Genomic DNA, 27,557 nt, shown 5'->3' on the forward strand with positions numbered 1-27,557 from the left:
ATTGGCATTGCAATCAAGTGGCAATACGCAGTCATGAGATCAGGCAGTTAATCTTAAATTTGTTTATATCAAAAAGTATTAGATTACAACTGAATCACAAAATTTTAAAACTTCCAAGCAAATTCTGATTTGAGAAACATTGGCCCAGGCCGGCCCGGTGGCGCACTGCTATAGTGCGCCGCTTGGGAAGCACGGCGGCGCTCCCGCCAAGGGTTCGGATCCCACATACAGACCAGCCGCTCACTGGCTGAGCAAGGGGCGGGAGCAACACCGAGAAACATTGGCCCATACAGTTTTCATTCATTCATTTGTTCATTCTCCCAGTTATTTATTCATTCATTGTCAAGATCTTTTTCAATGCTTACATTATATGGGTCTTGCATTTTTCAGGTGCAAACTAGGTAGCATCCTAGATTAGCTCTTTGATAATAACATAATCTTTTAAATCTGATACAGAAAACTTCATTATTTCCGAGTGAAAAGACTGTGAACTATTTCTTGATAATCAGAGAAATTAATGGAAACTTGCTTCTCTAAAAAAAAGTTTTTTAACTACTATTCTAAGTAACTGAAAAATCATTTAAATCCAAATCCAGCCACTATATGTTTTTTTAAATAAAATCTTATTAGAACACTGTCACACTCATTCAATTAAGTACTGTCTGTGGCTGCTTTTGCACTACAACAGCAAAGTTGAGTAGCTGCAATAGCTGCCAGTATGAATCTTGTGTCTTCTTAGAAAATGAACATTTATCTTAAATCATGTAAGTCAGGGATAATAAAGCAAATAGAGTAAAATGTTAATAAGGTGAATCTGAGTAAAGGGCATTTGGATAGTCTTTGTATTCTTATTCTTTTAACTTTCCTATAACTTTGAAATTATTTCTAAATAAAAAATTTAAAACAGAGTTGGAAACCATCAAGTAACATCAGGTTTTACTTGGAAAAGAGTTTGGTAGAGAATAATGGCATGAAAAAATCTTGAGTCAGGGATATATTTAAATCTAATATATATTTATCACATATCGCAGAACAAGTTTACATGAGGCTTAATATCAGCCCCCCAAAATACTTAGGTCCTAATCACCTAAACCTGTGAATATTACACCTTATATAGCAAAAGGGACTTTGTGCTTAAATTAAGCATTTTGAGATGGTAGGAATTATCATGAATTATCTGAGTGGGCTCTGAATGTAATCATTGGTGTACTTGTAAGAGAGAGAGAGAGAGAGATTTGACTATAGAAAAAGAAACCAATGTGAGCTCTGAAGCAAGAGGCTGCTGTACTCCTGGATATGAAAATGGAAGAAGAAACAAGGAGGCAAGAAATCTAGGGAAAGCAGTTCCAGGAGCTGGAAAAGCCAAGGAAACAGATTCCTCTAGCCTCCAGAGGGAGTGTGACCCAGCCTACATGGTGATTTTGTCCCAGTGAAACTGACTTCAGACTTCTGACTTCCAGAATGGCGACATGTTAATAAACATGTATTGTTTTAAGATACTACATTTGTGGTAATTTGTTAAAGCAGCTATAGGAAACTAAAAGTAATAATTAAATTTATTAATTTAATTAACTTAAACAAAATATTGTTATTTAAACAAAAAATGGGATTCTACAGATTTTTTTTTAATTTCACTCTGTAATCAAAAATATCTAATTTTCTACACAACAAAATTATTTCTGACTTTGTTAGCACTATATTTTATATAACTTCCAGCAATTATTAGAAGGAATGGTCTATAGTCAAACTCTATAGATTGTCTTTATTTCACTCTAAATTAGTAAGTTTACAAATAGAAAGACAAGATTAGTAAATATAATTTAAAGGTTTAAGGAAAATTAAATGTCCTAATTTGTAGCTTTCTGTATTCTATAACCAAAATTATTTAAAACATAAATTGATAAATTGAACATTAATTTAAAACCCAAATAACAACAAGGAGTACTTTGTACACAAAAAGGCTTCCCCATCAATTAAAAATCTAATATTGATATCTACATTTAAGGCCATACAAGACTCCCTCTTTATAAAAATATGTTCATAAAAAAATTTTTCTAGGAAAGAACAGAACTGTGGTTACTAGAGGTGGAAAAGAGGGAGAGAGTGGGGGTTAGCGAGAAGTTGGTTAACGGACAAAGAATGATTACATTTTATAATGATGCATGTGCTAATTATCCTGATTTGATCATCACATACTGTATACAATTTTTATACTCAACTCTGTACCCCCAAAATATGTATAATCAATTATGTCTGAGTTAAAAAAAAAAGTTTTCTACCACTTCATAATCTGATCCCTCATGCAACATCTCTGCATAATTCTCCCTGCATAATTTCTATCAATATGGGAATTTCCTCAAGGTAGCAGATCTCAGCTGTTTTGAAAAAGGTGTAATAAACTAATTCACATTACGGTTTTCACAAAGATTTAATATGCTACTTTCTCCACTGGTTATGATAGTTTAATAATCCTAAGAGCATAAACGAATTTCTAATGCTGTAACTTTAGGCAGTAGAGACAGGATGCTGAGAGTCAGATTTTGGTGGGGGGGGAAGGCTATTATATAATCATACAAAGTAGAATTATATACTCCAATTCCTCCCAAATTTATTATCTCCAGCCCCACAATCTCTCAAGAATTAAAACTACTACTTGATATTTCCACTTAGATGTCTACTAATCATCTCAAACTTAACATATCGAAAACTAAAACCTTGATGGTTCCCTCTCAAACCTGCTCCTTCACCAGTACTTACCATCTCAGTAAATGGCACTTCCATTCACCCAGTTGCTCAGGGAAAAGACCTTGGTGCCACTCTTAAGTTCTGTCTTTCTGCCACACACCCCCTTCCAATCCACCAACAAATCTGGTATTAGGTATACAAGGATTACAGCCTTTCCAAATAGAAAAAAAATATAAAAATGCTTCAATGATTGTTGGTAAGTAGATGTGCTTCAGCATCCCAAGTACCAACCTTACCTTCTCAGTTCCCCTGCCTCCTTCCCTGAGAAAATCAAGACCTCCCCACAATATAACTAAAGGGGTAATGCCTGGCAAGCATGGCTCATCCAGGATCCTGCTCCTGTCCTAACGCCAGCAGCCATTTTGCTTGGTGTCTTATCTATGCCTTACTAATTATAAACATTTTTCAATTCTATCATCCCTACCAGACCCAATCACTGATCCCTTCCACTACAACTAACATCCTACCCTAAGCCACCATTCATTCTCACCTGGACTACTGCAGTACTCTCCAAACTGGTCTCCTTATTTCTATTCTTGTTCCTTTCCCTCACATTCAATTTTCCACAGTGCAACCAGAAAAATTAAAAATATAAATCAACTCCTATCACTCTGCTACTCAAAATCCTTCAGTGATTTCCCATCACACTTAAAATGAAAAGTCCTTAACATGGCCTACAATCCCCCCTACATGATTAGCCTCAGTATATATTTATTGAATAAATAAATAAATGAATCAATCAATCATTCAATGGATGGATGGGTGAATGAAAAGCACTTTAATGCTGTAAAGGATTAAGAGCATGAGCTATGGACTCAAACCTAGTTTTCCTACTTACTAGCTGTGAAACCTTGGACAAAGTTACCCAACTTCTCTCGGCTTCAGTTTAATTGTGGAAATTATACACAGAACATAGCATTTTGATAAGATAAAATAAGATTTTATGTGAAGTGTTTAATATTTAATACTGTAATAAAATGCCTATAATAGTGACCTTGTTGTTATTATTAAGTCAACTCCCTCATTTTATACACAAGGAAACTAAGTATAATTAGGTTGACAGGAAAAATAGATTAATGAAGCCTAGTGTTATTAGATGTTATAAATATACAGGCCAAAAGACAAAAGGAAAATTACAAGTAAAAAAGTCCTACAACCACAGGTAAATCCAATTGAGAAATAATTGCAAAGGATAAATCTAGAATAAACTACTACAAAGTGCTGAAAATTTTTCCAAAGCAATTTTATAACTAATGATTTACTTTCTTTCTTCCTTTCCAAAGCACTCTAATTACTTTGCATTTGAAAAGTCTTTCCTGAAGAAATCTATCTCTGATTTTATAATAGATATCAGTACATATCTATTTAATATGTATCTATCTCTGATTTTATAATAGATATCAGAACATATCTATTATATTGCTTTATTCAAATTAGATTTATAAAACAATTTATCTTCCATAAAGAAGATAAATATTTGAAATCTCCAGGTGAGGAAAACGCAATTCCCCTAAGGTCTCCCAAATTTATGAATAGCTTTATATATTAATTTCTGATGTTACCAGAAAATTGCTAAAGTGCCACATACAAAGAAACAGAATGGAAAACCTAACAGCAAAATTTTATCTCCCTCAACAACTAGGCAAATTAGTTGTTCCTTTCACTGATTATTCAACAGCAAACTTGTGATTTCTAAAAACAACAATTATTCTAAGTGGAGTTTCTTTATATCATTTCTGAAATGTAAAAACATTCATGAAAGTAGAAAGCAGGAAAAGAAACCAAAAAGTGATCCAGTCAAGGGATTTGCAGAGGAAATAAATTACTCTTACTACAGGATTTTAGACTTCTTTTTGATACAGTTTTGGGTCATATCTTTAATGTATATTTAATCTATACTATCATGGAAAAAACATTTATCTTACTATAAAGGTAGTACATATCTAAGGAGCGAAATTATATTTATTTTCTTTTTGCAGTTCTCAGTTGAAAACATTAAATAAATATTGCTAACTTTGAACTGTATCAAATACAGGTTAAGTTACATTTCTGTAACTCTATACTGCATATATCACTTTTGGTATTTTAAATAAATCTAATACCAGAAAAAAACATATATCCTCTAACAATATCTTTGGGGTAGTATATCTGTTAGATTTGTTTGGTTATAAGCCACTGAAATTAATGTGGCTGGCTTAAGGAAAAATAGAGCATTTTTGGAAAACTTGGGGGAAATTCAGAGAATTTTTTAAAGAGGCTGAAAAATCAAGCTTACAATAGACAGTTACTTGGATTTATCATCCCATTCAGATTACCCTCAATTAGTGAAAAGCAATTACCCAAAAAGAAACTGGATTACTAATAAGAAGGGGGAAATATGCTGGGGAGGGAGATTGTAAGAGACTATATGTATATTACCATAATCATTCCAGAAATAGTCTTATGTTTTAATGTGTGCACTGATTATGATAGTATGATAGTTCTCCAACAAAAGGCAAAACAAGATAACATAATCACAAAACTTCTAATATCATAGGAAAGATTTGATTTTGTTACACTATGCAAAGTATTCTACACATATTCTAGACCATAAAACCGACTGCCAAAAGCCAGGTATTAATTTTAGTGTATTTTAAATGTCCACAACTATTCTGACAATATGTTCTCTTTTATAAAACAATAAATAAGGTGAGTGGTAATAACTATACTAGATCTGTTCAAATACTTGATTTTTACAGTTTAGATTAATGATGCTATTATAACATGGAAACGAATTGCCCTTTCGATAGCAAAGATCAGTGGTTTCCAATTTATTATTTTTGAGCTGAGGAAGGCATAAAACTAAGTTTTACATGGAACTCAATATGTAAAATATTTCAAGGTGATGATACTATGGTTGAAGCAGAGAAGGAAGAATCACTTTTCTTCCATCCTACCCCACCACCTCAACACCTTAAATAGCACTTGAAGCACACAACTAGAAAACGACTGGTATTATCAAAAGGTGTACGCTTAGAAAACATAACTTCAAAAAATTTTAAAATCTTTTTTGAATAATTATAGTCCTAAAAATCATGTTTCATCAGGAATATCTAAAATAATAAAATATAAAATAATGAGAGCATACAAGTCAACATGTCTTCTAGACACAAAAATTCTCCTGCCCATTTCATTAGATTGGTAAGTGTATAATGCTCAGAAAAAATCTAAATAGCATGCCTAATATCTAAATATTAGTCACAAATTCAAGCTTTTATTGTTAATAAAATGCATTAAACCTGGTTGCAAAGAGAAGAGACTACTAGATCAAGAGATACTGCAAAATGTCTACTTATTAAAAGGGAAACTGTTTCTGTAGCATCAATCCTTTAAGCACATACCACAAGGTACTATTCCAAATAACTTTCACCAAGTTATCATCCCAACACTCAGAAAAGAGCAAATAATATCTCTGTACAAATAACCAAAATGAAAACCAGATAGGTTAATTGACTTTCCCAAGAAAACCTTAATTGTGAATAGTGAAGAGTTTTCCTCCATTGAAATAAGTTTAAGAAATATCCACTGTATCTAAGAATTACCACGTGTTATGAACTGAAAGCTTGCCGCCACCCCACCCCCACCCCCAAACCTCATATGCTGAAGCTCTAACCCTCAATTTGATGGTATTAGGAGGTAGGGCTTTGGGAAGTTAATTAGATTTAAATAAGGTTGTAAGGATGGGGTCCTCATGATGGGATTAGTATCCTTATTCTTATAAAAGATCAGAAAGTTTGCTTTCTCTCTCTCTCTCTCTCTCTCTGCCATGTGAGGATACAGCAAGAAGGCAAAATAGAAGAGGTTTTTCACCAGAACCCAACCATGCTGGACCCTCTTCTCAGACTTCCACTCTCCAGAACTGTGAGAAATTGAGCTAAGACACCATGCTTCGAAGGAAATCTATAAACCATGTTAAGAGTGTTAGAAGGGCAATACACACTATTAAAAAAAATCTTAAGAAGGATTTAAGACATTTTGATTCCGATTAATTGAAAATGACAAATATAGAATTAGCTAGACTGACAGCAGGATTTATTTATCTTATAATGTCCCACAATGTCACAGGCAAGAAAACCCTACAAAGTCACAGGCAAAAAAATAAATGGCTACAAATATTTCAACATTAGGCAATTTTCTCTAGGGAAGGAACACTGTATGCCTAGCACAGAATATTCTGTGACTTTTGTTGTGACTCATGCATGGCTCAGTTTTTGGTTCTATTCTCTCTCTACACCCACTTCCCTGGTAATCTCATCCAATTTCATGATTTTAAGTACCACCAATGGTTTCCAATTTAATATTTTTAAGCCATCTACCCCTAAATTTATATCTACAGTACAGACCTGTCTCCACCAAATTTCAGACCCATATATCCAACTGCCTCCTCAACATCTCCTTTTGGATGTCTAAAAGACATAAACTTGACATACCAAAATCAAACTGATCTTCCTCCTAAAATCTTCCTCCTATCCGTTGATGACAACACCATTATTCCATTTGCTCAGGCCAAAAACCTTAAAGTCACCTTTGACTCCTCTTTCTCTCATCCTCCATATGCAATCCATCAGTAAATCCTATTAAGCTTACTGTAAAATTACATTCAGTATTCAAACAATTGTCACCAACTCCACTGCTACCAACCTGTCCAATCTACCATCATCTTTCACCTAGATTATAATTATAACAGCAGCCTCTTCACTGGTGCACTGCTCTCACAGCATATTCTCAGTAGAGAAGCAAAGAGGAATCTTATAAAACTAAGTTTAGAGCATATCGATCTTCTGCCAAAATTCTTCAGTGGCTCCCCCATTTCCCTTAAGAGTAAAAACCAAAATCTTTACAATAGCCTACAAAGCTAAGGCTTAGCTGATTCAGCTCCATCTTTCACTTATCTCCATATCTACCCCTAACTCCATATTTCTAATCATCTCCCCTGCTCTGTACTTTTCTCTGAACTCATATCTGACTAATCTCCCCCTGGGTAATTCAATTCCAGCAACACTGATCTTTTTGCAGGTCCTCAAGCATACAAGGGAAGCTCCTGCCTCAGGACATTTGCACTGACTGTTCTCTCTGCCTGGAATGTGCTCCCCCTAGATATCTATATGGCTAAACTCCCTCACTTGCTTTAAGTCTTTGCTCAAATGTCGCCTTCATGAGGCCTAACCTGACCATCAGCTTTTAAATTTAATCCACAGATCTATTATCCTACATTCTCTGTTCTATTTTTCCATTGTACTTAACACTTTCTAACACACTATATAATTTATGTTTACTATTTCTGGTCGGTCTCTCCTAGCTTAAATAAGTTCCACAAGGATCTTGTCTTCTTTATTCCACGTTGTATTTCAAGGACCTGGAGTAGTGCCGAGCACTTAATAAAAGCTCAAAAAAAATCGTTACATTAATAAATGAACAAAAATAAATTAATGAATTCATGAATAAGGGTTGTCACATACACATTTTTAATGCTACTTTTCTTTTTAAACAGTCAACTTTTCAAGTAGGTTGGGAATAAAAACTTAATTTTATTGGCTCTTACAAAAAGTAAGAGCCTCTATTTTTGCTAAGTGGAAAGATTTTAATTGAGTACATTAGCTGTCACTTGTCTCACCACAAAGTTAAATAAAATATAGAGACCATATTTATTATTATCAAATTTCTAAAGGAAAATGTAAGCTACATTGTGAATTTCTTCAAGGCAAACTATAATTTTATGTGTACCTACTATTCTAAAATAACTAATTATGTCCTAATATGTTACATGATTAACACAGAAAAAAATATACTTCGGGGTCATGTGTTTGGGTTAAAAGATTTTACATTTTATATATATATATATATATTTAATTCCATCTTTGAAGAAGAAACAATTTCATTAGTAGGAAATATGACCACATTATGCAACCAAAAGTGTAATATTCAATATGAAAAATTTGACCACAAGCACATAGGCCAGGAAAAAAAAACTGTTTAACCAGCATAATCTGTTTCCGATTCACCTCTGATTTCCTCTCTCTTCTGCCCCTCATTCCTCTTTTAATCTTTTCTTCATTTAGAAAATGTGTTCTTTGCTTTAATGATCAATTGAAATCATTTCCAGGAGATTTATATAAACTTTACCACCTTGATAGTGCTCTGTATATTTAAAATATTTTAATTAATGAGCAACTTATTTTAAAAGTGTTTTTGGTAGGTTTTATTATACTACTCTCAATTCATGGAGAAGTAGTTCATAGTTTTGTTTTTGTTTTTGTTTTAACTGAAGCATAATTGACTATAATATTGTACAGTGTTGACTACCATCACCTATGTAAAACATGTGTGGATCCAATCAATATATCAGCATGTTCATGATTACAAATCGTAATTATTCTTTATGCCCCTTACCCAATCTCTCCCTAACCTCCCCTCTCTCTTCCCCCATCCCACCTCCAATAACCATAGATTTGTTCTCTCCTTCTGAAAGATCAATGTATTATTGTGGTCTTTTCTTTCTTTCTTCCTTCCTTCCTTCCTTCTTTCCTTTATTTCTTTTCTTTCTTTCCTTCTTTCTTAGCACCCACTTATGAGTGAGGGCATGAGGTGTTTCCAAGTTTTCACAACTTGAATAATGCCATGGAGCTTAAGTGCTTTTTCTGGTAGTCAATACTGCCACCCAATGGCAAATGTTAAAATCTAAAACCAAAGTATTGAAGCAAAGACCAAGGATACGAGAACCAAAACTTCAATAAAATAACATTAAAATGCTCAAATTCAATTGTTGCTCTCAATATTTAGAATTATGTTTCACGTATCAAATAAACTACATAATTTGTAGGAGTACTCATCTTCTAAAATATCTATAATTGAATGTCTACGTATCACTATACTAGCAAATCAATACATTTGTAATTCACTTATTCAACAAAAAAAGAAAAAATGTGAGTGCCTACTACATGTCAAGCATTATATTAGGCTCTAGAGACACAAAGATGATCAAAACATAATTATTCTTAACTTCACGGAGTTTACATTCCATTTATAAACTGTGATAAATGCTATAAATTAAAAAGATATGGTCCTACTCATATAACAGAATATAACAGGGGAATCTGACCTGGTCTTAGAATATTAATGAGGTGAGGGTATTTTAGGAATAAGTTTAGAAATAGAAAGATCATCAGATAGTAAGGGACAAAGAACATCTTAGAAACTGAAATAAGTCAAAATAAACTGTGACTTTAAATATCAAAGGTAGTATAAAACAAAAGTATTAAATTACATGATTTACATATTCACAGCATATTTTAATCAATAACTTGAAGGTTTAAAATAACTGATTCCAATCCTTGTAAGAGAACTGTGCCTGAATTGAACTGAAAAAGAACACTGAAGACATAAAAAGTGTCCTGAAGACATTTATAAGGACAGAACAAAAGGACTGAGTAGGACATTCTGGAACAGGAAAGGAACAGGGACAATTTGGTAATGGTTAAGCAGTGGTTTTCTATATGTGATGGTGACCTGTTTTTCATCTCTTTAGAATAAAAAATATTTTTTAAATGTTTTTGTTATAAAGGATTAAGAAAAAAATCATATGCTAAAGCCTGCTGATTGATCTCCTTAACCTGTCTACTCGTACCATCTATCCCACATTACAAAGTTCTTCTGAGTAGACATCAGAGAACTACTTGGGGCATTCCTTAACAATTATGGCAACAATCTACACTTAAAAATATTTTATTTTAATTTTTTATTTGTTTGGGGATCCCAATCATTTCAGTCCCATTCCTACATTTGAGAAAATACCTTATTTTGTGAATTTTGTTCAGAAAAAGGACCCCTTCTAACCGAAAGTTTAAATCTCTATTTCTATATCTATATCTCTATATCTAAGACCTAGGTTTAGCCAAACAGATGCTACTAAGCAGGACTCGGAATCTTCACACAAGTGGGGCAAAGAGGTGGGGACAGTTTAGAATTCTTTCTATCCATGCCTTCTACATGCAGTGTTCACTGAAAGGATGCCCATGGTGGTATCCCAGGGTCCAGTGGCAGTGACAGGAATATACTAATCAAACAATCCTATGGCTTCCTCTTATCCTTTGTACCTGCCTCTTTCCAACTATGGTTTTTCCATCCTTACCATCTCTGTTGTGAGATACTCAAAATCCTTTATATTAGTTAGGGAACAGATTAAGATATTATTAGATCTCTTGAGAGCTACTTAATATCCTTTTTTATTAGTTAGGGAACAAGTTAATTATTAACCAAAAATGAATTACTAAAATAAGGTAAAAGTTGATTTATCTCATTCTAGGGGTGAATGGGCCAACGCTACTGGGTACTTAGTTGTTGCCATTTACCAGACATTGGAAAAGATCTGAATGATCTAATATTTGCACTCGGCATTTCCACTCACATCCTACTGACCTAAACTTAGTAACGGATATAGAAGCTGCATAGGAAGATGAGAAATGTGGTACATAGCTGGAAGGCCATGTGCCCAGCTAAAACACTGAATTGTTACTAAAAAAAGGAAAGAATGAACTCTGGGAGACAGTAGTCTCTGCCATACTTTCCAATAACTGCTTTTTTTGCTAAAGTAACTCAGAACTGTTTCTGTAGCTTTCATTCAAAGACCTCCAGTGATTCCAATTCTGGCTAAGGGAGTTGGTGGGGGAAACACCATACCTTGGAGTCCACTTTGAAAATTACTGTCCTACTGTATTCTTTACATATGAACATAAATTCAATTTGTTCTATTGTGATTTTGATGTCTTTTAAAAATTATTCATCTATGCCAATATTTGGAAGCCATTTTAAGAAATCAATGCTTTTCAAAGTTGCCTTTTTCCCTCATGTGACTTATTAAGATGTAAACAAATTTTATTAAGTGAAAAATGTCATAGAAGCAACCAAGATATCCTTCAGTAGGTAAATGGATAAACAAACTGTGGTACATCCAGATAATGAATTATTATTCTGTGTTAAAAAGAAACTAGCTATCAAGCCATGAAAAGACATGGAGGAAACTTAAATGCATATTGACAAGTGAAAGAAGCCAGTCAGAAAAAGCTGCATACTATATGATTGCAACTTTATGACATTTGGTAAAAGGCAAAACATTAAAAAAAATCAGTAGCTGCCAGGGGTTGGGAAGGAAAGGATAGACAGGTACAGCACAGAGGATTTTAGGTTACAGAAACTATTGTGTTAAGATGCTATAATAGTGGATATATGTCATAATATCTAAACCCACAGAATTTCCAACAGCCACAGAATGTTCAACACAAAGAGTGAACCCTAATGTAAACTATGACTTTGGATGATAATGATGTGTCAATGCAGTTTCATCAGCTTTGACAAATGTGCCAGTCTGGTGGGGATGGTGAAAAAGAGAAAGGCTGTGCATGAGTGGGTGCAGGAGGTGTATGGGAAATCTTTTTACTTTCTGCTCAGTTTTGCTGTGAACCTAAAACTGCTCTAAAAAATGAAGTCAATTAAAAAGACATGTAATAGGAGCAGATAAGTCCACACAGGTCCCTATCCTTTTAGTACTCTATTTAATGTGTACACACCATCATATTTGACAACTATACATTATAACAAAACTAAACCTTACACAATAGCTTTATGTGCTTTTCAAAATGCTGCACTACCTCATTTTCTATATTCTTTACTATTTCAGCTTTTGGTTTTTGTATGTGCTTTCTATAGTAAGACAGTTAGTTTTAATAGTGTCATCTACCCTCAAAATATACACCTATCTAATTTGGAAAAATGTCTCATGTGGTAAAAAGGTAAAAGCAGATAGTTAAGAAATAATTAGATGAGAAAACTGAGGACGGAAAAACATAGCGACGGCTGAGCAAAAGTCTTAGAGGTACGATGTAGAAAAATTAAAGAAAACGACACACAAAGTCCAGGTGGGACAAACACAAGAGAAATGGTAAGAAGGCAACCCAAAACTTAACATAAAGCTAGGCTTTTCTTCTGTGTTCTCTTAATAAAACCACAGTTTCTTGAGGGTAATGCTCAATTTTAAAAAATATATACTAGCAAAGAGACAAACAGAATAAGTAAAGTCAACCAATATCAAAGGATAAAATATAATGAAGGTAACAACAATATGTTATTCCAACCTAAAGAATCCGGTTCCAAATAACACATTATATAAAACTTCCAGATTTTGGATTTCATAAAGACTGCCTCTGCAGTCTTCATTTTCAAATGTCTCTAGTTCTTTAATCACTTCCCATTTTTTCCTAGAAGCAAATTAGTCTATCTCTCCTTTTTACCTCACTGATTCCTCCCATTCTATACATCTGAAATAAAAACGTCATTTTTTCCCCTAATGATTTTGGTCATAATCTCACCTGCTTGTAGATATGATTTCTTAAATACGGAATCAATATCAGGTTTGAGGCTCAAAGTAACCAATTTGCACATCACTTGTCTTGAAAACAGCATACTATCTCATTCACCAAGCCCTCTATCCTCAAAACACTGACATGAATTCAGATATCAATTTCCTTAATTATTAAGAATTTATAATGCTACTCATATGATCACTTTGCTTTGAAAGAGAACACGCCCAGTATTTGCTTCCCCATTTCCATTTACTTATAGACACATTAGATTCGGGAATGTTTATGATTTGGGGCATTACTGATGAGAATAACAGAATGTTAAAACAAGAAACAGAAAAAAAGAAGATGATATTTTGAACCAGATCTATATTTACAAGACCCCCAAGAAATAAAGCATTTCAAAGAAGAACTAATAAAAGTACATAAAGAACAGAAAAAGGACAGAGATGTTCACGGGGACTGTTATACAAATGTATTCCTCATTTGCTTTCAAGACTAATGAAATGAGATGGAGACAAACAGCAGTTAAAGACCAGTTTGAAAAACACTGTGTGTATGATTTATACTTCTATTTCACAGGCCTTAATTTAAATATAATATTGACATACAACTCTTCATAGAAAAGAAAGTTATTTTAGTTTCAAGACTAAAATGAAAAAAAAATTATATCTCAAGCTACTTTTTGTGGGGAGAAAAGTCACAAATGATTAAAATAGCCACTTAAAACACATGTTCCTATAATTAAAGAACATTTAGAAATCTGTATTTGTTACAATCATAATAGGTAATTTTGACATATCAAATATTTTTAATGAAATAACATGAGTTTAAGATGGGCATAGTTTATACAAAACCTAAAATAATTCCTCTGAGTGAGTATTCAGCATGGTAAGTAACATTTTTTAAAAATGTGATCTCAAGAATGATGAGGAACTACATGAGTAACACATTCTCTTTGGTTTTTACTTAGGTCTGATAGGAACTATTGCTACAGCATGTTATATAATAACACCTGATCATGTACCTTATCTAGTAATTATGTAATTATTGAGTCAAAGTTCCCTCTATCAACAGGATTAATATTTTGGATTAATATTAATATGGCACAAAGGAAGCTCTCAATATGTAAATGTAATTAACAACAAATAAGCTCTGGATGGGTAAGTATATGGATAAATAGACCTATCTCCTAATTCCATAATGACAAAATTTTTAATTTTATACCCAGATACATAAGTAAGCCAAAAACTCTTTAACATAGCCTCAAGTCAATCTTTGATGATAGATATTTATAAAAATTGTTCAGAATTTTTTTCTCAGATATCTCACTTTTGCAATAGGCAGCTAAAATGTACTTTTAAAAATAGCCACAAGAGGTCAGTCTTTACTAAGAAATAAATGTCAGATAAGCATTTATTTTTCTAATATACTATTCATGTTACCCTTATAAATCAAATTTGAATGAACCACATGTTCAATCCAGTGAGGTCATAAAATCTTTGGGGATTCAACAAAAAAATTACAGAAGATCATAATGACCACACACAATTTAAACAGTTTCATATATAACATCATTTAATCCTCAAAATAGCATGTAGACAAAATCTTCACCAATTAATTCTATTTGTGAGGAAGCAGATTATTAAGAAGTTGACTGTTATTCTAAACATTCTATAAATAAAAAAAATACTTGAGATTTGGGAGTGCAAACTATAACAAAACAAATGAAGTAGAATTTGTATTAATCTATGAGATATATGAATCAATGTTTCAAAAGCCATCACACCACATGTGCTTACCTTGCCAACTATCATTGCAGACACACAGCTTTTCTCCCGTTAGGTCACAGTAACCGTGATCTGGACTGCCGCAATTGGCTTTACAGTAAGGAATATCACAAGCTTCACCCTTCCAGTATTTATCACATTCACAGTATACCTGACTTGGAACAGACACACTAGTCGTACACTTCCCATGACCAGAGCAATTGTTAGGACAAGAATTGATTCTGTAAAACATAATTCATATATATTCAAATTCAAGGTAATTTTAAAGGAATTTTGGTTGATATTTTGTAAACTTCATAATTTTTATGTTGTATCTTATGTGCTTATTAATTTAACACATTTTCACAATATAGCTTCAATTCTTTACTCCATATTCCTTTTACTCTTATGCAATTCAGTTAGTATTTACTCGCAATTGGTCTTATTTCATTCAATAAGTTTACTTTGCTACCAAGACTCCAAACACCCAAGGACTGTGCACTCAACATCTGCAAGATCTATACAGTTCCAAGCACAATGTTTTGTAAAGACGTAAGTACTCAAATGTTTTGAATGTATATTTCACAGAAAAAAATTAAATTCATGAATACCTGAAACTATATGAAGAGACAGATATAATAACTTGGATATATAATATTGAAAGAGCATGCTATCACCTATACACTTTTATGGAAGAAAATGAATGTCTACCACATTTAATTTTAAAACCCTTTAACTGATTTTATTCTACTACGTATTTTTTCTTCCTTGCATACATTCTTGGATACATACCGGGATAAAGAAATCCTATAATAAATTGCTGATTCAAGAATATTTAGAATATTTTATTTCTGGTGAAAAATTCTCTGGCTATCAATTTCTACCTTCATGAAGAAAAGAAAAAAATTAATGAATAGAATTTCTCTGTGGCCATTCTTGTGAAAGAACCTCAAAGCATCTCTGGCTACTTTACTTCACCCTTGGAATTCTAGATATAAAAATTTATATAAAGTGTCAGATACATAATAGATTCTCAATGAATATTATTTTTGTTATCTTAGAGGAGATAGTGGTATAGCCACTTACCTTATCTCCTAAGCCTCAATCTCATCACGTGCAAAATGGGAAAAATACCCACTTGAAAGAATTGTTGTAAAGGGAATTACATGACGCAATGCATATATAGCATCCAATACAATCTCTAGAATAAAGAACTATGAAAACTTAGCTCCCATACCTTCTTTCAAATTACGAGTAAAATACCATACCTGACAAAGCACAGAAAGGCAGTTAGCATTCTCTGCAACCCCACATATCTGCTGCAACCAGTAAAGTTATCCTAGTTTGTATTTATTTACTTAACCATTTGGCAAAAACAATTTTAAATTTTATAATTAATTTTTAACCAAACTTAATTTGCTACCACAATGTCTTCAGACTTAGAAATTTTCTTAATACAGGCTTAGATAGAATTTTGTGGCATATTATTAAGATTTCATGTGGCTTAAGAAGGGATCTTTTATAATTTGAAATTTAACACATTAGCCTGTTCCTGGTACATAAGACATCCATAAAAACAAGCAATAAATTATTTTAAGTCAAATTATAAGAATCATTCCAAGACAAAATTTTTGAAAAATACTTACGAATAAAAAACGTTGAAACCAGTTAGATTATATGCAGCATCACTAAAAAAATGTAACAGTGCATAGCCAGATGTTGTAACAACTTCAGGCACAGTTTCATTTCCCCTTACTTCAGGGACTATCAAACCACTAAAAGAGAACAAAATTAAAGATTGTATGTATCAATATACATGTGACTGTAAACCACATAAGATTTATTTTAAAATATTCTTATCAGAATCTTTGAGCATGTACATTAGAATGGAAATCTAGGAGAATAAATCTAAAATGAGTTTCTACGCATTTCTCACCTGATGAGCTCTACTACTGCTGCCAATACACTAACATCTACTCTTGTGCCACTGCACCCCACCTTTTTTTTCTTATCACCATTTGGACTGCCATGTCCCATTTCTCCCTTTTGTTCTGCTATCCATCCTGTCATAAGACTACAGGGTGGCCTTTCAATTCAACCCATATATAAAACTTCACTTAAAGCCACCTTGCTACTCTAATAAGTAATCCTTTACCTTTACTTTTTCCCATTGGTTGCAAATTCTGATGAAGGTGCAGGAATACTCCATACTAGCTAAGTGATTACAATGACATTCTAGTTAAAGTTGTACATTTATAAAACAATAAACTAGATGTTTTAGGTAATGTTTTTAAAATTTTTTATGTTTCTTTCAAATTATGCATAATTGCATTTATATATAGCTATCGTAAAACAGACTACTGCTCACTTAAAGCACTTAAAAGCCCACGTGCACACAAACGAAAACTAACTTGGGGGGCAGGGAGAGGACATAAATGTACAAAAGCAAGAGTTCTAAGTAACTTCTCCATTTTAAGCCTCCTTGATCATGTGGAAAAATTATGTCTTTATTCAGTCACACTACACTACCATCTCTAAATCTGTGAAAACACAAAATAGGAGAAAGAAAAGAAGCTGCAACTAATTATGCAACTCAAAATAGTCAATTCCTTTCAACAGAGTTAAACTTAGGTTTAGGCAACACCAGGAAAGGAATTCCCTCACTCAAATCAGATTTAGCAGACAAATGAAATATTACAGCCAAATAATTTTGCAAACACATGCTTAAGTGCAAAGTTAAAAAGTAATTTACTATTAACTTAATGCGTTAGTAATTATTATTAAATTACTAAGTTATGTGTGTGAGGGAACAAAAGACTTTGAAAAGAGATTGTCAACAGAATTAAAATTCTATAACACCAATCTTAGTTACGGATACATATTTTTCATTGTAGTGAGATTACCTCAAAATGAGTATATTGTTAAAAATAATATCCCCAGGTCTTTATATTAGATATAGCTAGTGTTATTAGTCCCCTGGAACTGAGAGCCTGACTTTTAGAAAGTCCCTGTCCTTCAATTTTGTTTCTCTAAGTTTCGTTTCTCTAAGTTTCTATTTCCCTAAGCCTCTGTTCCCATGAGCAGGCTGAGCAGGCTGTACCCGGAGTGAAACACTATAACTGTTTCCCTTGGTTAGGCCAGATGTAAATATTAACCCAATAAAAGAAGACACCCAACAGCCTCTGGCGCTGATGCTATTTTTCAGCTCAGCCCAGCAGGTCCACTTGCCATTTCTAATAAAATCTTTTTTTCCATCCTTTGCCTGGCTAGTGTCACCTTCCTGGACAACCTTACAGCTAGCCTCTGAGATTTCCCTGAAACAGTGCATTACTACTATATACGAAAGAATTTGGCTGGCCTTTGTCTCCAGTTGTAGGGATGTAGCATCTAAATCCTTGGAATTTCCTGAGCAATAGCGGTGTCTTTGTTATTCATGGAGAGCCCTGGTAGTTTATGCCCATGAGGTGACTCATGGTGGGCCCCTAGATAATTTAAGCTAATGAGCCGATTCAGGATGGGGAGTGGTCGCCACTAAAGAAAGATCGATTATGTGATTAAAGGGTTGGAGCCATATGATATCAGCCTGACTTCCAGAGAGAGAATGGGGGCTGGAGATTAAGTTCAACCTCGTGGCCAATGATTCAATCAATCGTGCCTACATAATGAAACCTCAATAAAAACTCTGAACATCTGAAGCTTAGGTGAGCTTCCTGGTTGTATTTACGTATTGATGTGCTAGGTGGGTAACACGTCCTGAAGACACAGAAGCTTTGCACTTGTGACCCTTCCAAACCTCACTCTACGCATCTCTTAATTTGGCTGGTTCTGATTTCTATCCTTTATAATACAACTATAGTCGTAAGTATAGCTCTTCCCTGAGTTCTGTGAGTCGTTCTAGCAAAATATCAAACATTAGGGAAGAGTGGGAACCCGTGAATTTGTGGCCAGATGGTCAGAAGTGAAGGTGGGGACCCCCCAAACTTGAAGCTGGTGTCTGTAGTGAGGGCAGTCTTGTAGAGAACTGTGCCCTTAACCTAGGAAGTTTGGCACAACTCTAGGGAGTTGGTGTCTGAAGTCACTGCAATGGCCCATGTCTTATTCCTTAATATATCCTTCAGGCTATGATAGTCTCTGGAATTGAGTAGGTCATCAAATGTTTGTTGAGTAATAAGTTCTTATACAACTGAAATAATTCAAACATATTTAGATTCTGAGTTCTTAGTAAGGTGTAGCACAAACAGTAGAGGCTTTTAAATCAGGAGATTGCAGTACTAATCCTGGCTAATCCTGACTCTATGATCTATTAGAAGTAAATAATTTCTCTGAGTCTCAATTTTCCCAACTGTAAAATAGGGATAAGATCCCACAAGATCTTTGTGAGAATTAGATAATATTTAAAATGCCTAGCACAGGGCTTAGCATCAACTAGATATTCAATAAACATGAGTTTTCCACCTCCAACAGGACAGGCAACAGAAACATTTGTTCTGTCTTCACAGCCATATACTAAATCACATCCTGCCAACTATCTTATGAAAGATTCCTTTAGTAAAAGGAAAGCGTTGGGTAAGACTGTTAATGGATCACTGTCAATTAATGCAAAGTCATTAGAATTACTAGAAAAACAAATGAAAAGGCACATATCTAAATGACAGTCAGTCAATGTTGTCATAAAAATAGAGTAATGATAGCAAAGTGATGTTTAAAGTGCTAAAGATAAATGTATGAACTCAGGACAAAAGTACTTCTCCCACAAGTTATTAATCAAATTGTCACAGTGAATTATCGTACAAAATAATTATTTACAAGATTCTACTCCATTTTCTCTCTACTGTCCTTTAGATAAAGGGCTGCGTATGGTTATCTTTTATATATAATGTTCAAACAACTCAAAAATGAAGTTCTAAAATTATTTCAAGCAATAGCAACATCACAGAATGTGTCTAAACTCCTAAGGGCTCACTTTGAAATAGTCATTCAAAAATGTAAGTCCTTACATGTTTGTCCAAAAAAAATAACAGTTCACATCCCTGATAAAACAGAATGTTTGTAACACCAATAATAAAAAGAAAAATTAAAATAAAAATTTCAAGGGGTACAATAAGCTTTGATCTTATTGTTAAATTATACTTAAATTTTCAACAATGACAGAGCTATGACAATATAAGAGATATTTTGTAAAAAGCAGTAATAAAGAATAACTTAACGAGTATTTGGTCAGTGATCATGCTAGTTTAACTGTAAACAAAATCTACACTATGTGTTCACAATTTTTCTACATCCTATATATTTCTCCTACTCATAAAACTTTTTATAATAATCTGTACATACATACATAAAAATATTTTTAAATTGATACTTAAAACGCTGTAATTTTAAAATTAATAGTCTAATTACTTAACTATTAAACAATAAAATGTTTTGAAGCAACCGAAATTCCCACATTTTTAGAAGTGACAGAAATACTTTCTTTATTAAAGCATTACGCGAAGCATAACTTAACCCGTTTTTGCAGAATTTAAAATTTCATCATTTCACTAAAATAAAAAGACAATTGTAAAAAATATATACATTTGTCTATTTGTTTGTTAGCTAGAACTCACCCTAATTTATCCAACTAGATCATTGTGAAAACATATTCAAACCACTTTAAAGGAATACACTAAATAGTGAGAATAAATATTATTTATAAAGAAATCTATATTTCCAATAGATTATAGTATTTACTTATTTATGTCTGCTATATTAATATACACATTATTGTATATACATTTAATTTGACAATCACATACACAACATAGTATTATAATCATCTTTGAAATTTAACCATCAATATCTATACTAAATTTATTTTGGAGTACAGAGCAATGTAGATTTAAAATTAACAAATTATACATAGCTACTTTTCTACAACTGACTTTAAGTTCATCAATTAAACATAATTACTCACCTAAGTACCGCTATTAAAGGTGCATATATTGAATCTCCATCATAAACATACATATGATCCCAGCTACATTCTGTAGCAAAATGATTGAATCTTAATCTTAATACTGCATTTGGACTGAAAAAAAAATTAAAATATTTTTAAAATTAATATATAATATACAAAGTACAATCTGAAAAGAAGTTGCAAAGTATTTATTAAAAATCTGTTTACAGGGCCGGCCCGGTGGCGCACTGGATAGTGCGCCGCTTGGGAAGCGCGGCAGCGCTCCCGCCCGAGGGTTCGGATCCCACATACAGACCGGTTCCCGCTCACTGGCTGAGCGAGGCGTGGGGGCAACACCGAGGGTTGCGATCCCGTTGCCGGTTCCGGTCCGGTGTGGGCGCGACACTGAGGGTTGCTATCCGTTGCCGGACACGGAAAAAAGACAAAAAAAAAAAAAAAATCTGTTTACAGATACTTTTGCTATAAATCCTTAAATCACCAGAGTAAACGATTGATAAGCCATCATCCCTAATTTGTAAAACTGAGGTGCTACTTTCAAAATCTATTAATAGGCCATAGGTATGTACCATTATTTTCTAAAACTTTAGTCAACAGGAAAGGTTGTATGTCTTGATTAAGGTAAAGCTTACATAGATTCTATACATTACTAAAACCTTGTTAAACTGTACCCTTAAAAATAGTTGCATTTTGTTACATGCAAATTATACTTAAATAAAGTTGATTTTTAAAATTGAACACTCAAGAAACAACTATTCTCATTTCTACAGAACCCTTAAGTGGAGGCACTAATCAGTTCTTCAAATTTTAATCAAAAAGTCTCAATGTGAAATAGTATTAACAAATAAACAAACAGACTATTCAAGTACATAGCAGAGAATTAATAACTTTTAAGGTTTAAAAAACTTTTAAAATAAAGGGCTGGCTGGTTAGCTCAGTTGGTTAGAGTGCTGTGTTATATATAACACAAGATCAAGGGTTTGGATCACAGTACTGGCCAGCTGGCCCCCACAAAAAAAGAAAAAAATACTTTTAAAATAAAAAAAAAACTATGTCCAAATACAGTCTTTAAAAATCATAAAATGTTCCAAAAAGAATTCATATCAATTCATTGATGATCCACTCACAATATGTTTAAATAGATAAATGGTTTCAAGCCCTAAGCACTAAAACATACCTCTAAACAGATAATTAACTCTCCAACAAAATATTCTTTTATAAATACCCTTAGAATTAAAATGTGCAATAGTATAAACCAATGGCATAACTTAGCATAAAATATTTTTGTACTTTCTATGGAGTCTTTAAATTCCATAACAAGATGTTTAAAACAAGCCAAAAAATGCCTACTCGATTTAATGCCACAGTAACATAACCCAAAAATCAAATAGATATAAAAATTAAACTACTATTAGAAGTCAAGAGGTGATGTAATTTATATTAATTATGATGTCTAGGTGTTGTAAATCCATGAAAAAATACTGTGAATACTGTTTTTCAATAATAAACAAAGAAACTACTGAACTATCAAGTCATTATACTTTAATGATTTAATATTAATATGATCACTTTTAACATTTCAGAATAAAATAAATTAATGCAATCCAAATTGTATACTTACTAGCCTTCAATTAACCATGTACATTTAGTTTTATACTTATAGTTAATTGGACCATCAGTTAAATATCCAGAAGGTTCTGTTAACCTAGAGAAGAAAACAAAATCATGAAAATAATTACCTTTAAGTAACTTGAAGACATATAGTAGAATAAGAAAATTAAAGTAATTAAGCCAAAGAAATGGGATATAGCATTTCCAAAAAGGAGGATTTATTTAAACTAGGAAAATTTTCATATTGCCATATTTCCCTCTATATCTCATATTTTAGATTTCTTTAAAATTTGATATATAGTGATCTTTTCAATTTACACAGTGGAAAAAGACATTGGAAGATTGAACATTGCACTTATGGGTTCAATGTTGGTGCAACATAAAGTCAAACTTTGCACAAAAATTAGGTTGAGGCAAAGGAAGGAAGATCAAATACACTTTTCAAGATGCAGATCTACGCGACAGAGAAACAGTATATGAAAATCCCACTCTGTGGAGTTACATTCTTAGCCATATTTGTTTTTTATGTATGAGGATTGTTAAGGTAGCCGTCATCAGACTTTGTAGAATTTTGCTATCTATTTTTATTATCATTTCCTCTAGTCTACTTTATATCTAGTCCAAGAATTGTTTTTAAAATGGGGTAAATCAAAAGCTTTATATTCTCAATTTTATACATAAAAAAGAAAAATAATTAGATAACCCTCTTCAGATTGTCAGCATTTAAAAATATTTAAATCCATCCCAATTATTTTATCAACGAAAAATATTTTTTGAAAATTTTTAAAAATTAAAATATCTTACCACTTAGCATATTTTTAAAAATTAAAGTATCATACTCATGTATGCATACATATACACATACATGACAGCTAATTGGTGTGTAGGTATTCAAATAAACATACACACATGTACACACAGATATCAGGATCATTATTTCCTTTTAGATAAAATTAAATTTTTCTTATAAAACAGAGCTTTAAAAACAATAGGGGGAAAAAAAGTTTCATTGACCTAAACCAGAGCTGACAGAAAGGTCAGTGAATGTTAATGTTATCTGTTTCATAATCTCTGCAAATTACTTTGGGTAATACAGGGGCTAATTCACGCTTGGAAAAATTTCTGAAGAGTGATAAACAAATTCCTATGTTCTCAAATTAATGTAATAATAAATTGAGCATTTTCCACGTGTCAGGTACTACTACAAGCACATAACGTGTTACCTCATTTAAAAATCTCAAAAACCCTATAAGATAGTAAGTAATTAGTATTCCCATGTTACAGATGAGAAAACTGGAGCATAGTTTAAATAACAGGTTAAATAACTTGCCCTGACTTTTTGCTTCCAATAATACTCAGCGAGGTAATTCAAGGCAAACTGTCCACAGAAGACAACTTAAAAAGCTAAAGAGCAATTTTTAAATCTTAAAAGCATCTTATAAGTAACAAAATGATAAAATCTACCAAGCCAAGATCAAGAAGTTGCCAATTCTTTAAGAGGAGCCAGGCATTCAGAGCTGCTTTTGCTCTGCAGAGATCTGCCTATTTAGAAGAGGCATTTAGCACCCTCAAAAAGAGAGGGGGATAAAAGTTAGAAGCAACAGCCGACAAAAGGTAGGGGCTCAAATAAACATGGCACTTTGACTTGGGACACAATGACTTGCTATTAGGGAAAGGGTGTAGCAGAAGTAAACCAGCCTTTACCTGGAATGTAGCCTAGCTATGAGACATCTGGGCAGTAGAAAAGTCCATGCCTCTAAGTGCACTTAAGGTGATGGAAGAACTGCTAGTATGCCAAGGTTCCTAACAGAAAATAGACAATACTGTCTAAAGATAACATTATCCTAGGCCTCAAATTATTTCTACCAATAATTTGCAAATAAAATATCTAGCATGATGAAATATCATAAGGCATATAATAACAGCCAGACAACAAAATAAGAAACAATAGACAACAGAAACAGACTGGAAGGTGTTCAAACTATTGACATGATTAGATGCACCCTATAAAACAAATACACTTACTAAGTTCAAAAAGAAAAAAAGACAAGATTTAAAATTTTGGCAGTTAATTGAAAACTATAAAAAGTAACAGCATATTTGGAAAATAATAATAGAAATTCTAGTACTGAGAACTACAATAATCAAAATTAAAAATTCAATAGACAGGTTTAACAACACATTAAAAAAAGCTGAGAACAGAATGAGAGATCTAGATGATAGGTCCATAGAAAATATCCAAACAGCAGGATGAGTGAGGAATCAACCCTTTGTATCTCAATCAGGTCACTCTGCCAGGAAAAACTCCAATGAGCTGAAATTCTAGCTGAGGGCAGGGGAAATATGGAACAGATAGTAGAAGAACAAAACCACAGGTATCAATTATAGTCTTGTAATCAATTATAGAAACAAGGATCCTAATAGCTTTTCGCATAGTTTCAATTTACTTCTTATATGTATATATTCTCTCTCCTTTACGTTTTTATTTTATATATAAGTTGTTTGAAGTTAACTTTACAATTTAGTCTTTGGATAAAAGAATATTCAGTGTGACTGTGGCTGAATATTAAGAGTAAATAGTATAACCAATGAAGGATACAACGACTTTTGGGACTGCATGTTTCTCATTTGAGGAAAAAGGTAATTCTTCACTTGTAAGAATATTTTCTACCAATATTCTTTGGTAGAAATATAGTGTTCTTTGGTTGTTGGGGAGTTCGAATATATTTAGAAGAATGCTTATGGAAACTGAATCAACAAAGGGTGGACTGTGCCAGTTAACCATCTGTTGCCTCCTACCTCCAAATTCACTCTATTTGCCTACTTTGTGAAAATAGATCTGGGCCCTTTAAATATTTGTTTCACTGCTAGATGGCAAGATGTTAAGTTAGCATGCTTTTGTCAGTATTGTGCACTGGAGAGACAGCAGGAGAATAGGGTTTTGTTTCCTGGTTCCAGTGTGCTCAACAAGCTCCTGCAGCTTGTGTGACTTCTGCAGGGCTAGACTCCTACCGAACATAGTGGCCAGCAGAACCCAGCCACCAACAGCTTCCTCCAGCACTTCCCCTCAGGCAATTTTGTAGCAGAGTGCCTACAGTGAGACACCTCCCAGTAAACAGCTTTCTCCAGCATCCTATTAGTTGGTTTCATGGCAAAATGAAAGAGGGAAAATGTTGAGCAAGTTCTACCAGTACAGCCCTAAAACATGTTTTCTGCCATTCACTGAGCCATAGCCATGCCTTCCCAGCAAAGTCTGGATCTTAGGCTGGCAGGAAAAGGAGGCTCTTGCTTAAGTGCTCTGTCTCAGCCATAAGAGTGGTTGTGGCTGCCACTTATATCTACTATTTCCATATTCTTCAGAGTTCTTTTAATTTCTTACCAGCCAATCGCTTAGTACTCCAATCCCTGTTAGAGTTAACATTTCTTTATAGTAAACTTTTCCTGTTAAAATTACACTTATTTTTCTGATTGGACCCAGACCAATACACAAATAATCAAGAATATGCAAAATAAAATCACAACATACCATTTTGCATCCAACAGAATGGCTAAAATTAAAAATATTGATAACACCAAATTTTGGCAATGATATGAAGAAAAATAAGTCTCATAGGAATAAATCAATACAACTACTTTAGAAAATAATTTGGCATTATCTTGCATAGTTGAAAATATATATCTTAATTGTACTAGGTGACAGTACTGGTGCTATACCCATATCCTCTCAGACCCCCTAACCATTTCCATACACTCCAGTCTGACTTCCTAAGGCCAGCACCTGCACCTTTACTGAAGGGCTCCCCTCTGGCTGCTGGGATCTACTCTGTGCATGTGGTGGCCTGAAAAATGCCTATCAATCAACATCTTCCCAGAGGCAGCCCTTAGCCAATAAATTATTTGGTTTAAGGAGTGCAAATACCCTTAACTTCCTTATCTCTTGCTGAGGTAATACAGAAGTGCATTTTTATCCTCAGCACTTCCCTGTGGGATTAAGCACCAATCACCCATTGTGTTAGCTGACTTGATAACAGAGCTCTTATTGGCTGCCTTCTCTTCTTTATATCACTCTTCTGTCAATGTCCCTCCATCTCCCAAATATCCTACATGTGCTCAATTCTTGTCGCAGGATCTGCTTTGGGGTACTGGAGGGAAGGGTAACCAAACTAAAACAGTTAACATTAGGAAGCAGATCTTCAGGATGGGATTCTGAGGTTGGATCACTTACAGGCCAGATGGCAATGAGGGCCACACTGAGGGTGGTAGATAGTGTGGTAATAATCCATAGCATGTTATAGGATCACAATTACTAAGATTTTCACTTGCAGTGAATTGAGATAGGATAACAGTGTAAGTGGATACACTCACTAATACAATAGGATTAGGCAATATCCCTTGTAGTATTTGAGAAATATGGTAACAAGGATAATTATTAACATTTTAAATAAAATAGAAAACTTCTTTTAAAAGCACAACTTGGGGCCGGCCCGGTGGCGCACTGCGCTAGTGCGCCGCTTGGGAAGCGTGGCTGCGCTCCCGCCAAGGGTTCGGATCCCACATACAGACCGGTTCCCGCTCACTGGCTGAGCGAGGCGCGGGGGCAACACCGAGGGTTGCGATCCCGTTGCCGGTCCCGGTCCGGTACGGGGGTGACACTGAGGGTTGCAATCCGTTGCCGGACACGGAAAAAGACAAAAAATAAATAAATAAATAAATAAATAAATAAAAGCACAACTTGACAAAATCAACACAAGAAGAAATAGAAAATCTGCATTGTCCTATGTCTGCTGAAGAAATTAAATCTATAATTTAAAACAATACACCAAAAATAGCTACAAGCCCAGATGGCTTCACTAGTGAAATCTTCCAAACATTTAAATAGGAAATAATAACAACATGTTGCAATCTCTTACAAAGAATAGAGAAAATGGGAATAAATACCAACCTTTTTAATGAGGCAAAGACAGTCTGATCAAGAAATCAAAACCTGACAAGAACATTTCAAGAAATAAAAATTACAAAGAAATACCCCTCATAGAAAAATCCTAATCAAAATACTATCAGATTTAATCTAGCAATATATAAAAAGAATAA

General features: G+C 33.6%; 1 protein-coding gene across 1 annotated transcript in view; it reads right to left on the reverse strand.

The window, feature by feature from the left end:
- Positions 1–22,556, reverse strand: part of ATRNL1 (attractin-like 1) — a 293,585-nt gene extending 271,029 nt beyond the window's left edge. The window contains exons 1-4 of the mRNA XM_008578422.1: positions 22,477–22,556; positions 20,856–20,969; positions 16,552–16,680; positions 14,939–15,147 (exon numbers count right to left, since the gene is read on the reverse strand). Coding sequence (XP_008576644.1) covers positions 14,939–15,147; positions 16,552–16,680; positions 20,856–20,908 — 391 coding nt within the window. The 5' untranslated portion in view covers positions 20,909–20,969; positions 22,477–22,556. The remainder of the gene's footprint in view (positions 1–14,938; positions 15,148–16,551; positions 16,681–20,855; positions 20,970–22,476) is intronic.
- Positions 22,557–27,557: the final 5,001 nt, after the last annotated feature.

The sequence above is a fragment of the Galeopterus variegatus genome, unplaced genomic scaffold (genome assembly GCF_000696425.1).
Source record: "Galeopterus variegatus unplaced genomic scaffold, G_variegatus-3.0.2 Scaffold1679, whole genome shotgun sequence".
NCBI lineage: Eukaryota > Metazoa > Chordata > Mammalia > Dermoptera > Cynocephalidae > Galeopterus > Galeopterus variegatus.